General features: G+C 38.1%; 1 protein-coding gene across 2 annotated transcripts in view; it reads right to left on the bottom strand.

The window, feature by feature from the left end:
• Positions 1–2,017: 2,017 nt before the first annotated feature.
• Positions 2,018–17,577, bottom strand: part of RAB3GAP1 (RAB3 GTPase activating protein catalytic subunit 1) — a 123,812-nt gene continuing 108,252 nt past the window's right edge. Inside the window, exons 20-25 of one of the 2 annotated variants that reach the window (XM_036858080.1) lie at positions 9,232–9,328; positions 9,031–9,134; positions 8,772–8,887; positions 7,156–7,258; positions 4,621–4,641; positions 2,018–3,779 (exon numbers count right to left, since the gene is read on the bottom strand). In XM_036858080.1, the coding sequence (XP_036713975.1) occupies positions 3,543–3,779; positions 4,621–4,641; positions 7,156–7,258; positions 8,772–8,887; positions 9,031–9,134; positions 9,232–9,328 (678 nt within the window). In that variant the 3' untranslated portion in view covers positions 2,018–3,542. The remainder of the gene's footprint in view (positions 3,780–4,620; positions 4,642–7,155; positions 7,259–8,771; positions 8,888–9,030; positions 9,135–9,231; positions 9,329–17,577) is intronic. The other variant, XM_036858081.1, reaches the window with a different exon arrangement.

The raw sequence follows: 17,577 nt of genomic DNA, 5'->3' as shown, positions 1-17,577 counted from the left end.
CCTCTGCCTTTCTCTATCCCGTCTGGGGTCATCTCCCAGGCGCCCACAAGGCCGGCTCCCTCACTTCATTCAGGTCTCTGCTCAATGTCACTGCCTCACAGGCCTTCCTTTATCACCTTTCCATAAACCACCACTCTCCCCCTACTCAGGTAATTTGATCATACTTATCCCTTGATGTAAATGCCATGAGGGCCTTTTATCTGTCCTGTTCACTGCTGCATCCCCATCGCCTAGCACAGTACCTGGCACACAGCTGGCATTCAATAAACGTCTGCTGAACTAATGAATGGAATATAAAAATAAATGCTTAGAGAGTTTTAAAAATCCCATCCTGAAGAAAAATTTGGATTACTATGGTGGTATAGGGACACATAAAGTGGGAGGGCCCATGTGAGGACACTTCCTGTTGGTTCCACAAGCACCTGTCAGGCTCTCTGCAACATGTTACAAAGCACAAAGGAGGGGGAAAAAAACCACTGAGGATATAATTGCTACTTTCCAATTTAGTACCAGATCTAGGACGTGTAAATACTTTCTTAGCCTCTCCAATCCATTTAGTGTGGTCTAAAACCCACCACGTCACTCCCTTGCTTCAAACTCACCAGTGCCCCGAAAACACAGCCCAAACTTCTTGCCGTGGTTTACCCACAACTTCCTCATCTCACCTCAGTGACCTCACCATCGTCACATCTTGCCTCTTTCTACTCTGGGTACCTCACCCAGCCAAACTGAAATGCTGGCTATTCTCCAAAGATACATTTTCCTTTGCTCCTGAGTTTTTTGCACGTTCTGTGTTCTCTAGCCATAACAATCTTCCTACGCCCTCCTGTATCAGTTCGTTTTTGCAGCATAACAAACCACCCCAACTCTCTCTTCCTTCTGCAGGCTTCTTTGCATGTCTCACGGTTCCCAGGAGGAAGAGAAGGCAAGCCTCAACGTGCAAATACTTTTCAAGTCTCTGCCTGTGTCACGCTTGCTAACACCCCCATTGACCTAAGAAAGACACGGCTAAGTCCAGATTGAAGGGCTGGAAAAATAAACTCCACTTCATGGGAGCAGTGGCACAATCACAATAAATTAGGGCAAGTGTACAGGGATGGGGAAATAACTGTAGTTCTTCTTCGCAAGCAATTTTCCATACTTCCCACCTCAGCTCCTACTTACCTCCTGCTCTCAATCTAGAAATCATCTCCTCTAGAAAGATTTCCCTGATCCCTAAAGCCTGACTGAAAAACCTCTCCCATAACCCCTCATATTCACTATTTTTAAAAACATAAATTTATTTGTTTATTTTTGGCTGCGTTGGGTCTTCATTGCTGCCCGCGGGCTTTCTCTAGCTGCAGCGAGCGGGGGCTACTTTGTTGTGGTGCGCGGGCTTCTCATTGCGGTGGCTTCTCTTTGCTGCAGAGCACAGACTCTAGGCACGCGGGCTCAGTAGTTGTGGCACGAGGGCTCAGCAGATGTGGTGCACAGGCTTAGTTGCTCCGCGGCATGTGGGATCTTCCCGGACCAGGGCTCGAACCCATGTCCCCTGCGTTGGCAGGCGGCTTCTTAACCACTGCGCCACCAGGGAAGTCCTATATTCACTATTACTGCATGTATTAGTCTCCACTACCAATGAATGAATGAATGAATGACTAAATAAACTGGACCTCCAGTTCATACCGTCGAGTTGACTGCACTCTCCATTTTATAGCCATGTCACCTCAGTCTTCCCTACCTGATGGGAAGGTCACTGAAAGGAGGGAGTCTGTTCAGTTTCTGTTTCACCTTCATTGCCTAGTACAGTACCTGATACGAAGTAGGTACTTAAAAATATCTTAAAATCAACAAACACGTAACTATAATAAAAGTAAAATGGGATAATGTCATTAAAAAAGGCACAAAGTGTTCTTGAGATCCCTGCAAGACTCAGCAGGCTGCAAATATTTAGGAAAATCTGAGACAGCATACAACTAACTGAAATAAGAACAAAATGCCCACTGGAGGGGAGAAAAGAAGAGAAAATTAGCCAGAGAAAGCAACACCTTCCCTTTTATTAGATTCACAACGCCTTTTTAAAGTCCAACCTCTCTTTGAAAAATGTTTTTTTGTTATTAACTTCCTCATTAGAAAGCAGACAAACGCTATCCTTGAAAGGTACGTTTCTCCTTGGTTCTGCGCTCAGTCCTCGGGCCACACTGCGTGGTTTGCCAGCAGCCGTCAAACCCGGCATCTCAGAGAAGAGCGCCGTGAAGGCCAGGAGGTAATCAGCAAGAGCCTCCTACACTTCATACATACATACATATATATATATGCATATATATACATATATGTACACACACATTTACATTTTTTTAATGAAAATAATATAACAGGGTTTACAGAGCTCTATTAATTCTTTAAAGTTACATAGGCAAGGTCTATGCTTCAGTATAATCATTTTTCACTTTGGATTAAAGTGGGAGTTTTAGGCCTAAAAATAGATTTAAGATTACTGAACAGAGGCCATATAGCAACACAGACTTGATAAATCTTGATCGTCACATAACTAGAAATATGTTGTTGTTATCCTTATGCTGGGTGCTACACATTCCCCATCGATTATTTTCATTTTAACTATAATACAAAAGCAAAATAGTTCACTGAAGTAATCTTCTATTCATTACATTAGCACATATGCCAAATTATACTAACTGCACGATAATCTCTATGTTCAGAGGCTATATTTTTAGCATGTGCTCCTCTCTGCTTCATTAAATACTGCAAGCAACCACAAAAAAAGGAATGCATGTTGTACAGCAAGAGAGAGAACAACGATCTGCCGGGTGATATCTTCCAGAGCAACCAAAGACAAAACAAGCCAGAGAAACAAACCTTACGAGAGATATAAAACTAATTTGCAGGGACATTTAATATATAGTTTTTTAATCGGAAGGAATACACTTAAGTCACAGTTACATTGAAAGACACATAGACTATGTGAAATTCCAGGCTTTCTCCTAGAATATTCAAAATGCTCATCAAAAGTCAATTAGTACAGTAAAGATGGCCACCAGGTGATTGAATGAACAGAATGTTATTTAGTATTTTAAAAATAGATTCTGGGAGTAGAAGCTACCACCAAAATATCCAGAAATCTGAGTTAACTGGTACTCTACTTTGCATACTTGATACTAATAAATATAATAAGTGTTTACAGAGACTATGAATGCAGGGCAATAGCCTAAGCGATAGTCACGGAAAAGAAGAAATGAACACAATCCTGCTGGAGGGAGTACACAGAACTCCTGCTGTTGTTTTGGTCTCCCCCCATCCCCCAAACAACAAGGGCCGTCTCTTTGGGGAAGAAATCTTTCAATAGCTGAAGCCCATTCCTCTGCCCCCACAAGACCCCAGAGAGCCCCGTGGAGAGTCTCTCAGATGCTGGTATGATTGATTCTTGATCACCAAACTGGACAGGTCCTCTTCATGGCCTCTCAGGTTCTGACTGGCACAACCTCCTTCCCACAGAAGAGGTGAGCACTGTCTGTGAAGCCATAAATGAGGGAACTCTAGAAGGGTTAGAAGAAGGAGGTATCTGACGAAAAGGCACCTGCAAGTCTGAAATCCTCTTTGGTGAGGACACTGTACATGCGCTGAGGCAGAGCCCGGGAGTAGGGAGCGGGGCGGGGCACGGTCGTGCGCAAAATGAGCTCCCGGCCCGCAGCGGGAGGGAAGTCTGCCGCCAGGTTCTGCCTCCTCTCTTCTGGGGGGACCATCCTCTTCAGATCCTCCTCCGGCGGAGCCATGGCTGCAGCCTTGAAGAGAATCACATGCTAGTTCAAGAGCAGGCCGAACGCTAAACTCAGATCATTTTGAAGGACAGATGAATAAGCATGATAAATACATAAAAATGTTCTACATTACTCAGTAATGCAGTCAGTTATGTTATGATTGCTCAAAAATCACAACACAGAAAATGCAAGAAGCCTGAAACACTGCATGAGCAGCCAGAGATTACAAATAAACTGGTGACACAGACAGAAGATAATGACTGCCAGGCAATCTGCTTTGGAAAGTGAGGGCCATATTCAGGCATCTGATGAAGAGGGACAATGGAGCTGCTCTGGTTTCTATACATTTCTTCTAGCAATGACCCAAGTCCAAGTCTGATGTCCTCAGTCCAGTAAGGAACTGCTGCTCTCCAGAGTCTGGAAAGATGATTTTTTATCGATTCTTTCAATTCTTTTTAAGGTTCATTTGTCAAATTAAAACTGAGGACACTGGTTTTGTTTGCTGGGTGGGTGACTAATGTAATGTGGAAGTGACAGAGGTCCTTGAAATGTAGCAGTGGCCACAAAAGAGAAGTTCTCAATATTAAAGGCATCTATTTTTTCATTAAAATTGCATAAAATACATATTCAACTAGAGCTTTCATTTTAACTCTGATCACTATGTTTCTTTCACAATACCATCAATTTGGAAAAAAATAATTGTTTTGGCAATGGAAATATGAAATCATGTTATGCTAAACACCAGCAAGAAAGGTATGCCAAACCCAGACTGTTAAAGAGGTGGTTGGTTAGTCTTAATGACCTTATGAAGTTAGAGGGATGGGAAGGAACAAGGAACTATGAGGGACAAAGGCTATTTTGTTACCTCATCAGAAGATTCAGTCAGCTTGAGAAAGGGTGAGAAAAGAAAACAGTGATGAAAGGGAAACAAGCAAGATGGTTTAAAAAGAGCTAGACAAGAGATTTCAAGATTATTTCAGAGACAGCATGCACTACATTAAGGAACATGATCCTATCAAAAGAATATCAAGACAAAAATACACCACATACGACACACCCAGCCGTCCAACTGAGCAGACAAATCTCACTACTCATGCATCTGATGGTTCAAGAGGCAACGTACAGAGTGTCACTTAATGGGGAAATGATTCAGCAAAAATCTAGCTCTTTTACCGAAGATTAAGATACTAAAAAAAAGTACTCATGTCTTGAAAAACAGATAACCCAATGAATTTAAGACTAGATGTCTGACTTACTCAATTTAGAAAGACTAAGGCAAAATCCAATCAGTGGTCTGTTTGCTGAATTCCATTTAAATATGGATATACCACTGACACATACAATCATGATGAAAGTTTATTAAAATGTATGATTTTAAGGAAAAGTTCTAAATATGTAAAATTACTGTAGGCTATAAAATATTTTCAGTGAAATTTTATAACTTTAAAAAAGTTAAAATCTTGATTTAATTGTAGAATTCATATAAAGTATCAGTTAATTATGAAAAATTACATGAATAAATTTGAATGGTTTCTATTAATTAGCCAGATATTTAAGAGGTGAGTTTAAAAATGTACCAACCAGGTGCTTGTTATATGGATTACAGTCTGCCAATTCCCTAAAAACATTCACTTCAAGGTTTGAAAGTTTAAAATATTTTAAAATTCTATAATGTGGGATGAATGTACAATTTCAGTATCCATTAAAGAGGATTAGCTATACAATGAGCCCAGGGAAAAGATGATACACCCTTATATTTACTAATCTAGAAAGATAATTACATTAAGTGGAAAATAAGAACAAAGTAAACTATGTAATATAATCCTACTTTGTAAAATTTACATATATTTGTATACACTAGATGTTAAATGTTGACAGTGATCACCAGTGGGTAGTGAGATTAATATGATTCATTTTTCAGTGTCATTAATTTTTCATTATAATTATCTGTATTATCCAAATTTTTACAGTAAGACTTTACTTACAGTCTCAGGGAAAAAGGTTATTTCCATATTGGGGAAAATAATTTTGCTTACGTATTTAGAACAATGATAGTGTTCTACTCTCAGCATTAAAAATATTTTATAAATACTTCAGATTTTAAATCCTCTTAACACACAGGTTTTAAAAATTGAGGAAAGAATTTTTGCAGTATGAGGAAAATTCATATTGGTGTTAACAAGGAAATGTGCTTATAAGCGCTGGCTAGTAAACTGGCAAATATATCATAGGACGTGAAAACAGACTTGGTTCTGGTTTCATGCCAGAGAGAAAAACAAAATAAATCAAAGTAAGCATCTATTTTCTAGAACTTTAATTTATAAGGAAATACTTGGTTTTTAACTTGAAATCCTTAAATTTAGGGGGCCACCCCATAAATAATCTCAGGTTTTAGTTCTTGCTAAAATTCCTATCAGTATATTTGGCTATGATTTTGAATATATTCAAATTCAATATATTCAAATTCAAATTCATATATTCGATGCACTCCAGACCGACTCAAAGGAGATTATGAAGTTTTTATTCCATGTGTAAACCCATGAAAATTCTTTTTCTCATTTGACTGTGAGAATTATACCTTCAAAACTGGGCCATTCTAGTGTCACCACAGTGCTACATAAGGGGCACCCTGTATTTAGTACACTTCAAAATACTTTTATCAGAATCTTTAATATTAATGAGTCCTGATGTGAGAATCACCTACGGAATACCAGCGCCTCTTAAGCAGTAAACAAGATCAGTACAGAGAGAATCAACCCAGAGTATAACTAATACCATCCTCATAAAAATCCAAATCTTAACATTTTTAGAATGTCAGAGGTACTATACGATTTTTAAAACTTTTATCAGTAGAGGTAATGACAAAGGAAAGTTTTGAAACTGAGCTTTCTTTCTGTGCTGAAGACTGTTTTCCATAGTCCTAAAAATCTGAATCTTGCTCTTCCTTCTTAGGAACCCTCTGAAGTTAGATCTCTTCACCGTTATAAGAACAGTTAGATTTACTAACTCCAAGCTAAGTTGTGAATCCACTGCAGTACATGGAGTTTAAAACTGGTAAAACTAAACTCTAATTTGAAAGTAGTAAACATTTTTTCCACAGCACAGCACTGGCCATTGCTAAACAAGTCCCTATCAGGTTCGTTAACAAGGAATTTCAGGCCATTTTAACTTCTGAAATTTAGGTACTAAAATAAACTTATCATTTTATTTAAACATGTAAGAAAGCAGATGGATTTCAAAGACTAAAAAGTTACTGTTGAGAGTCATTATTTCTTCAGTGTTCGAATCCAATGCTGTTATTAACAGCTGTAGAATCGGCCATGTGTGGGAATCAAAACAGTACCTTACTGAGCAGAGGCCTGGAGAGATCATGACACAGTCAATAAGGAATGTCACATACCCTCTGAGCGTTCACAAACAGCTTGTGAATGATCCTGCCAGCGTGTCCTCTTCCTGCACCGACAACTAACACCTCAGGTTGCTCCAAAAGGCAACTCACAAACCTGGAAGAGAGAGGTAATGAAAGGATAGAAAACGAGCTGCTCAGTTCACACTGGGTCAATCCTCCCTGATTCATTTCGGGGACAAACCATCAAAATGATACTGGCGAACCCTACACCAAGGCTGGAGTGGAAATTTTTTAACAGGACAGATCGACATTTGGAATTAAAATCGACTCAAATGACGATCTTACTGCCTTTCAACTGTTTTTGTAAATTTTTTTAAAAGCCCATCTCTGTCAAAGTGTAAGAAAAAATATTCAGTCTATTTCTTTCAGACTACAGAAGATGCTACACTAAATTAAAGATTTTTCTTAATGTTTTTAACAACAAAAACCACGTTTAATTTATACAGCAAAGCAATGGTCCTTATTTCTCATTTTTGTTCTTTTAAGGTGTATGAGTGTGAGTGTGTGTGTGTATGTGTGCATGCGCTTAAAATATATGTTTTGCTGGGCAAAGTCTCAATTGTAAACTGTGCCGTTATGTGCTGGAAACACTCTACTTCCAAGTATATCACAGACACGTATGGTGGAGCTAAGAGAGTCGAAGGCACAGAGCCACCAACTCTGCACCACCTGCTCACTAACTCATACTGCTATTCTAGAAACAATTCCTGTGATTAGAGCATATTCTTCTCATTTAAGAGGAAGGAATTTTCAAGGGCAAAGAAGGCTGGGCGAAAATTTCAACAAAAGATATGATATTCAAACAAGAACTTGTTAAAAGCTATAGCAAATGCCTTGTCATATAATATTAATTATTTAGCATCAATAATGCCATTTCTCATGGAAAGACTGATGAAAATTTTAGTTATAACAAATTCAAGCTGCTCAAGTAGCTAATTTGGAAACACTTTATCACCTATTGAAACAACATCGTCCTTTCAAGTACCACAGGCAAAAAAGGACAGGGACCCACACTGACAGGCTCCCTTCGAAATGGTCCAAATCTTGGAAGGAGGAAAAGACTGACCCAATCATTTGCCTCATCATGGAGACGCCATCTGGTCACTCTTTCAAAACACATTCACAAAGCACAGAGGACACGCACATTTGCTATCACAAATCTTGTTTAGAAGATTTAGTAACTCTTTAGTAAATCTTGTGTAAAAACTAGGAATATTCAGCAGAAATAGTTTCAGAACACCTCTGCCTGTAGTTAAGGGACAGTGAGAGTGGAAAGCAAAGCTCTGGGGCCCTGCAAGTAACAAAGAGTGAACAGCCAGTTCCTCCACAGGCAACTACGCCAAGAGCAAACAAGGACACTCCTAGAAAGAGAGACCTGGAAGCCTTCGTTCTAAAAGTGGGAGGAATGAAAACACGTGGCAAATACTCAGAGATACAGGAGAGGTCAAATCCTATGATAAACAAATATTTCTCTGTCTCTAGCCAATGCTTGTTACAAAAAATAGAGGAACACTACAAAAGAATCTCAGTATTTTACAAAAATTTTCTGAAGAGAGTGGTGGCTTTTCCTATTGCAGATAAAAATGAGTTAATCAGATAGCAATTACCTTTCAAGATCTTCCTTTTCCTCCTCTTGTTCACATTTCTCAGTTCCAAACTTGGCTTTCAGTGAGCGGGCTCTAGCAATTATAGCTTCTACATTCGTAATTTGATGGATGATTTCCTAACAGTGCAAAAGGGGAGAGACATACGTTGGAAGACAGCAAAAAAAAAAAAAAAAAAAAAAAAGCAAAGCCTTTTAAAAATGTATCTTTTAAAATAATTATTGCCAACTGGGGGGAGAACACTTGGAAAGATCAGACTTACTTCCAATTTCTTGTCTTCTGGATTGGGGAAGTGCAAAACTTTACTGGAATGAGATATTATTTGCTTTATAATCTTCTTAACTGAAGAAATGTTTTCCAGACTTTCTATTTTTAAAAAGATCAAAGCCATCATTAGATAAGTTAGGCAAAATCTACTTTTATTTTGGAAATGAACTAATGACTAATCAAATAAGACATTTACCTTCTTCCTTTACCTTGAGTATGGCTGCATGAATTACACAAGGTAGCAGGTGCCTAGCAAGGTCTGCAGGTTTCTGTACTGCCAGATAGTGCAGCACCTGAAGGAGACATGAAGTTAGATAAGTGATCAATGCAGTTGTCAAAGAATAAAGCAGCCATTTATTGGGTTGGCCAAAAGGTTTGTTCACTTTTTTCCGTGAGATGGCTCTAGCAGCACTTACTTGCCTTTAACTTCATTCGAAACAATTTTGTTAGACTGTATGTGACAGCTGTCATATCAGTATGCATTTAAAAAAAGACTTAGCAAAATTGGTGAATTTTTGTGTAGCCATTTTAATATTGAAGATGGAAGAAAAAAAGCAACATTTTCGGCATATTATGCTTTATTATTTCAAGAAAGGTAAAAACGCAACTGAAATGCAAAAAAAAGATTTGTGCCGTGTATGGAGAAGGTGCTGTGACCGATCAAACACGTCAAAAGTGGTTTGAGAAGTTTCGTGCTGGAGATTTCTTGCTGGATGATGCTCCACGGTCAGGAAGACCAGTTGAAGTTGATAGGGATCAAACTGAGACATTGAGAACAATCAACGTTATACCACGCAGGAGATAGATGACATACTCAAAACATCCAAATCGAGCATTGAAAATTTGCACCAGCTTGGTTATGTGATGTTTGGGTTCCACGTAAGTTAAGCGAACAAAACCTTGACCATATTTCTGCATGCAATTCTCTACTTAAACGTAATGAAAACGTTCCGGGGTTTTTTTGTTTATTTATTTTGTTTGTTTATTTTATTTTTTATTTATTATTTGTTTTTATTTATTTATGGCTGCATTGGGTCTTCGTTGCTGCACACGGGCTTTCTCTAGTTGCAGCAAGCGGGAGCTACTCTTTGTTGCAGTGCACGGGCTCTAGGTGTGTGGGCTTCAGTAGTTGTGGCACATCGGCTCAGTAGTTGTGGCTTGTGGGCTCAAGCGCAGGCTCAGTAGTCGTGGCGCAAGGGCTTGGTTGCTCCGTGGCATGTGGGATCTTCCCAGACCAGGGCTCAAACCCGTGTCCCCTGCATTGGCAGGCGGATTCTTAACCACTGCACCACCAGGGAAGTCCCAAATGTTCCATTTTTAAAACAGACTGCAATAGGCAATGAAACAATACAACAATGTGGAATGGAAGAGATCGTGGGGCAAGTGAAATGAACCACCACCAACCACAATAAAGGCTGGTCTTCATGCAAAGAAGGTGATGTTGTGTATATGGTGGGACTGGAAGGGAGTCCTCTATTATGAGCTCCTTCCAGAAAACCAAATGATTAATTCCAACAAGTACTGCTCCCAATCAGACCAACTGAAAGCAGCACTCAGTGAAAAGCATCCAGAATTAGTCAACAGTAAATGCATAATCTTCCATGAGGATAATGCAAGACCACATGTTTCTTTGATGACGAGGCAAAAACAGTTACAGCTTGGCTGGGAAGTTCTGATTCATCCGTTGTATTCACTAGACATTGCACCTTCGGATTTCCATTTATTTCGGTCTTTACAAAATTCTCTTAATGGAAAAAATTTCAATTCCCTGGAAGACTGTAAAAGGCACCTGGAACAGTTCTTTGCTCAAAAAGATAAACCGAAGGCACTTTTTGGCCAACCCGATAAAAGAGTACCACTGAACTGACATCTGTAACAAGGGCAGAGATGAGCTCTCTTCTCTTAGTACCTACCGCTGCTCATTCAGGTAAGTAGCTACTACTCCCAAAGGTAAGAATAATGTTACTGAAAACATCTAAGAACTTCAGTCCTTAATAATGGTGAATACTCTCATAATTTTTTTTCCTACTTCCATATGTAATACATGCAAATTAGGAAAATACAAAGAAAATTAAAACCACCTGCAAGTTATACCACCTAGAAGAATAATTGTTAGTGGTGGAGCATTTTCATTCCAGGATTTTTTAAGATTTTGAATATACATAATATATTAAGTGAACTAATATTAAGTATGTAAAATACTGTTTTGTAACCTGCATTCCTCAGTTAAGATTTCTAAACATCGCTAGTGACCTTCCTCTAAATTTTTTGGTTTTATTATTTTTTCCAAAATGGAAATTGTTTTATTATTTTTCTAATTAAAAAAACACACAGAAAAGTATATATAACACTTGGACCCTACCTTTAAGCTCCTTATTCAACAGCAGTAAAGACAAAAGAAATATAATCTCAAAATGTGAGCCTGGCTGATAAATGCTCACAGATCTCAAAAGTACATAAGTAAATGCAAAGAAGTATAATGCAAAAGTTCTCTAGAAATCCTACTTCCTAAGGAACAACACAGTTTTGTGTTTTTCTTCTCAGACTTACTTCTATAAACACAAAGATACAGATGCATATGCAATTTCTTAACAAAAACTCATACACAATTTCGTAACTTGCTTTGCTCATTTAATGATTGATGATTTAAAATTATTTGCCTTGGAGGGTTTTGCATTTTGAAATGTTTTTAAAATTAAAAAACTTTTTAAAAATACACATACCAGAGTATTTTATAAATACAGAAAACACAAACACTCGTTTATACACCAACGAGCTTAAGAAACAGATCACCAGTACTTTCCAAGTCCCCCTTGTGCCCTCCCTGATCAAGACTCCCTCCCTCACGCACTCCAACCCTCAAGAAACTACTAATCATTCTTTCGTTTTTCTTCATAGCTGTCTCACATATGTACATAGCCCTAAACAATGTGTTGCTTAGTTTTGTCTGGTTTTAATTCTTCGTATAAATGGATTGTTTCTGGTTATGTTCCTCAGTGAAGTGTTTTTCATTCAGCATTGTTTCTGAGATGCATAGATGTTAATATTGATATGATACATGCTATAGTCTATTCATTTTCACTGGTGTATTAAAATGCCCCCCCATTTTTTGGCTATTAAAATAATGTTCCTGTCACATTATTTCATATGTTTGTGGTGCACATGTAGAGGAATTTCTTCAGGCTATCTATCTAAAAATAGACAATGCCAAATTATTATTTTTCAAATACTGAAGTCATATTCCAAATTATTTTACCAAGTATTTGAACAGATTTACATTCTTATATAGAGTAACGAGTTCCCACTGTTGAACATCCTTGTTAACACTATTCCAAATGCTGTTTTCCTTAACTTACAGAAAAACAAATTTCCAAGAATACAAAATATTTGTACACCCTTTGCCTACATTGATTTGCTAACCTTTTACCTCATCTCTTTTATTACATGTATCTCTCCTCCTGTGTAGGTGCATACAATATATACACACATACATTTTTTCTGAATAATCTGAGATCAAGTTCCATATACGATGTCCCTTTATCTCCAAATATCTGTATTTCCTAAAATTAAGAACGTAATTAAACTAAATTAACACTGATTAAATACTTTTAATCTAAGCTAGTATCCTTAGTACAACTTTGTCAATTGACTGAATAATGTCTTTTATAACCTTTTCCCACCACCACACGGGAGCCAGTTAAGGGTCATGCATTGGCTTTAGTCATCACACCTCTTTAATCTCAATGCATCTGGAAGTTTCCCAGTCTGTCTTTTGTAACACTGACGTTTTGAGTATAGTCATCCTCCCTTTTCTGGTGAACTAAATTCCGTACTTTATTCCTGTTCCCTTAGTTTTAAGAAACTGAGCTATAATTTACATACCATAAAATTCACCGCTTTAAAATGTACATTTCAGTGGTTTTTAGCATATTTGCAAGGTTATGCAACAATCACCACTATCTAAGTCCAGAACATTTTCATTACCCCAAAAAGAAACCCAGTGGCCAAAAGCAGTCACTACCCCCAATCCCCCAGCAACTACTAAACTAACTTTCCTTCACCGTGGACTAGCCTATTCTGGATAATCCATGTAAATGGAACCATGTAATATGTGGCCTTCTGTTTCTGGCTTCTTTCACTTAGCATAATGCTTTCAAGGTTCATCCGTGTTACAACATATATCAGAACTCCATTCATTTTTATGGCTGAGTAATATTCCATTGTATGGATATACAACATTTTGCTTATCTATTCATCAGTTAATAGACATTTGGATTAGTTTCACTTTGGGGCTATTATGAATAATGAGGCTCTCAATATTTGTATACAAAGTTTCCCTAGTTTTTATCTAATGTCCCTTTCCTATTCCAGGATCCCATCCAGGATATCACATTATATTTAGTAGTAATGTTTCTAGGCTCCCCTTGGATGTGACAGTTTCTCAGACTTTCTTGTTTTTACTGGCCTTAGACAGCTTTGAGGAATTCTAGTCTGGTATTTTGTAAGAAGTCCCTCAATTATGACTTATTTGCCATTTTTCTGATAACTGCGGTTATATGTTTTGGGGAGGAAGACCAAAGAGGCAGAGTGCCATTTTCATCGTATCATATCAAGCTGTGACTTCCTATCCCTGTCGTCACCCTTGCTCAGCTGGCTACGGTGGCGTTTGACAGGTGTCTGCACTGTAGAGCTACTCGTTTCCCCTCCGCTGCACACTGTGCTACAGAGGGAAGTCACGGTGCACAGCCCACACTTGTGGAGTGCAGAGGTGTGCTCCACTTCCTTGATGGCAGAGTTGACTTAGAGTTCTTCTGCACGGGAGATTGGTCTCTCCTCTCCAACTTATTCCATGATTTCTTTATATCGCTCGAGACTCAAGGATATTTATATTTTGATTATAATCCAATACTATTTTATTATTGCTCAAATTGTTCCAGTGTTGGCCATTGGGTAATCTTTCAGTTGGTTCCTATGTTCCTTTAATCTTCTCCCACAGTTGTAATTTTTTTTTTAGCTCTTTTTAAAACAGAGTGTTTCTCATTTGGGGTTTCTCTAATGTTTCCTCATTATTAGATGCAGATTATGCACTCTTGGACCAAACAGTACATAAGTGATGTTGGACCCTTCAGATTATCACATCTCAATGCAGACAATCTGCCCCTTATTGGTGATATTCATTTTGATCATTCAGTCAAGGTATCGTCCCATTTCTCCAGTGCATACTTATTATTTATTCCCTTGCAATTCAGAAGTATAATCTGTAAAGAGCCACTTTAAAACCATGCAAGTATGACACTCTTCACCCAAATTTCCACCTAGACTTAATATCCATTGATGATTCTTACCTGAACCAGTTACTATAAATATGGTTGTAAAATGAAGTTTCCAACTCCAACGTATCCTCTATATTTATCATTCATCTTTGTGCTGAAATGCCCTCCCTTCTCTCCCATTTCTTTATTTATCTACATATTATCAATGTGGACCCATGGGTTATGATTTCTATCCAATGGTTTATAATTCATTATGTCCTTATCTGGCACTCAAATCGTCCAGATTTGGCCAGTAAGAGCCCCTTCAACCTAGCTACTTACGAAATGCCCCCATCTTTTTAAAAATCACTTCCTTATTTTCTGGCAACACATGATCTTCCATACATCTTACACCTTCCCTGCCCCAATCCTGAAATCAGCCATTTCTCTGAAGAAAGCATGGTTCCTTTTCATAAGGAATGTTCTAGAAATCAAAATATATGTGCTCACTGCTACCAGGATGTCACTGCTTCTAGATCCCTACAGAATCGAGCTAGGAAATGTATGCTTATATATATACATATGTACATACCCACATACCTATCCGTATTTTAGAAACCTATGCGTCCACACCAATACCTCCAATTCCAATCACTGCCACTGGGTCTTCTTTGCCTTCCTCAATTCCATGTTTGCATCTCACTTCCACAATGAGAATTCTGGCTCCCAACAATACCAAATTACTCATTTGCTCAAACAATAATCCATCTACAAGTTTCAGAACTGCTTACCCATATCACTATAAAAAACAAACCTAGAAAGTACGAGTTTAAGATTTGTTTCCTGTGGTCTCCCGCCACCCACCACACCTGAGGGTATACAGTCAAACATATCTTTTGTCCATAAATTACCCGAATTAGATTTTTCCTCCCACTCCATCCCCCTTTTCAGTGTAGATGTTATTCGTTTGAAATACAGCTAGTTTACCTCAGCTTGCTTTCAGTCTCAGGTTATTTCCCCTCTTTCTATTCTTCTTAAGTTTTGAATGTAGACCATTACATTTTTCCAGAGTCAAATATATACAGAAAGCACACTCTTTTCTAAGTGTCACCCCCCTCCCATATTCCTTACACTCTATCTTTCCCTCCCCCTCCCAACCATTCTGGGCAACTAATTTCAGTGTTTTCTGGTTTATCCTTACTGAGTTTCTTTTTGTAAACATAAATAGATATATGTTTTCTTAATTGCCCCCCCCCGTTTTTTTAAACACAAAATGAAGCTATACTCTTTTATACTTTTATACTCTTTTATACTTTTCTTTACTATACTCCTTTATACTCTTATACTTTACTTTTATACACTTTTATACTTCTCTCTTAAAAACATATCCTAGGGCTTCCCTGGTGGCGCAGTGGTTGAGAATCTGCCTGCCAATGCAGGGGACGCGGGTTCGAGCCCTGGTCCCGGAAGATCCCACATGCCGCGGAGCAACTAGGCCCGTGAGCCACAATTACTGAGCCTGCGCGTCTGGAGCCTGTGCTCCGCAACAAGAGAGGCCGCGATAGTGAGAGGCCCGCGCACCGCGATGAAGAGTGGCCCCCGCTTGCCGCAACTAGAGAAAGCCCTCGCACAGAAACGAAGACCCAACACAGCCAAAAATAAATAAATAAATAAAAATTAAAAAAAAAAACACACATATCCTAGAAACTGGTTTCTATCAGTTAATAAAGGTTTTTCTCATTTTTTTTTTCTTTTAAACTGCTACATAGTACTCAGTTATGTACATGAACCACAGTTTATTCCACAAAGCTCCTAAGTTTGGGCATGTAGATAGTTTCCAGTATTTTGTAATTACAAGTAATGCAGCAATGAATAACTTAATGCATCTGTATTTTTGTTCTGTTGAAAATATTAGGGTAAATTCCTAGAAATGGGATTGCTTATAGGTGAAAGGGTAAATGCATATGTAAATTTTGTTAAATACTGCCAAATTCCCCTCCACAGGGGCTTGTACCATCTAGCCTCTTACCAGTACTGTATGAGAGGGCCTGGTGCCTCATGGCCTCACTGAGTATTTATCAAGCTTTTGAATTTTTGCCAATCTGATTGTGAGAAATGGTTATCTCAGTACAGTTTTAATTTGCATTTCTCTTATTATGAATGAAGTTGAACATCTTTTGATAGGTTTACGGGTAATTATCCTTTTCATGGTGAGTTCTCTACTCATATCTCCTGACCATTTTCCTATAGTATTTTGGCCCTTTATCTGCAATACATATTCTCCCAGTTTACAAGTATTTCTCTCAGTTTATCATTTGTCTTTTGAATTTACTTTTCTTTTTGTCATGCAAGAGTTGCTATCAATCATATTTTTAACTGCATCTGGGTTTTGACTCCTTTCTCTATATTCAGGTTATGGAGGAATTCACCCATGTTTTCTTCTAATGCTCCTACAGCTTCATCTTCAGTCCATTCTTGTCTATGGTATATGAGAGAGATCTAATTTATCTTTTTCCAAAAGGTTATTCTGTTACCTCAAGACCATTTATTAAAAAGGCCATCTATACCCCAGTGACTGAGATGCCATCTTCATCATATACTAGATTTCCACATGTAGTTACGGACTTTCCATTCTGTTTCACTGAGCTGTCTATTTATGCGCCAGTATCACATTATCTAAATAGTGAGGCTTTGTACTGTGCTTTAAAATCTGGTTGGGTTAGTTGCCGCCCTTTCCCTCCCTTCCCCCATAGCTCTTTCTTTTCAACCTGTTCTTAGCTATTCCTGCATGTGCTTTTTAAACAACAATTCACCCACTTAAAGTGTACAATTCAATGGTTTTAGGTATATTTACCGAGTTGTACAACCAAAAACCACAATCAATTTTATAACATTTCCATCACCCCAAAAAGAAATCCATTAACGTCTACTCTCCAAACCCCTGAGTCCTAACTTGCATTTTTATTTCTCCATATGAACTTTAGTACCAACTTGTCTGGCTCCATAATAAAGCCTTTTAGTGTTTTTATTGGGATTGCACTAAATTTATAAATTGATTTAGGTAGAACTGACCTTAATGATATTGAGACTTCCTAAACAGGAACAAGGGGTATCTTTCTATTTGTTCAACTGTGTTTTTCAGGAGCGTTTTGTTTTCTTTATTCAGATTTCAAAGATTTCTTGTTAAAGTTTATTCCCAAGTATTTTAATGGCTTTTTTTCTTCTTATAGTGAAAAGATAATGACATTTACATCTTCAGAATGGCTATTATTTGTGTACATGAGTGCTAC

The sequence above is a fragment of the Balaenoptera musculus genome, chromosome 7, assembly GCF_009873245.2.
Source record: "Balaenoptera musculus isolate JJ_BM4_2016_0621 chromosome 7, mBalMus1.pri.v3, whole genome shotgun sequence".
In the NCBI taxonomy this organism is placed as follows: domain Eukaryota; kingdom Metazoa; phylum Chordata; class Mammalia; order Artiodactyla; family Balaenopteridae; genus Balaenoptera; species Balaenoptera musculus.
The sequence above is the reverse complement of the archived record's forward strand: the minus strand, read 5'-3'. Positions and strand labels throughout refer to the sequence as shown.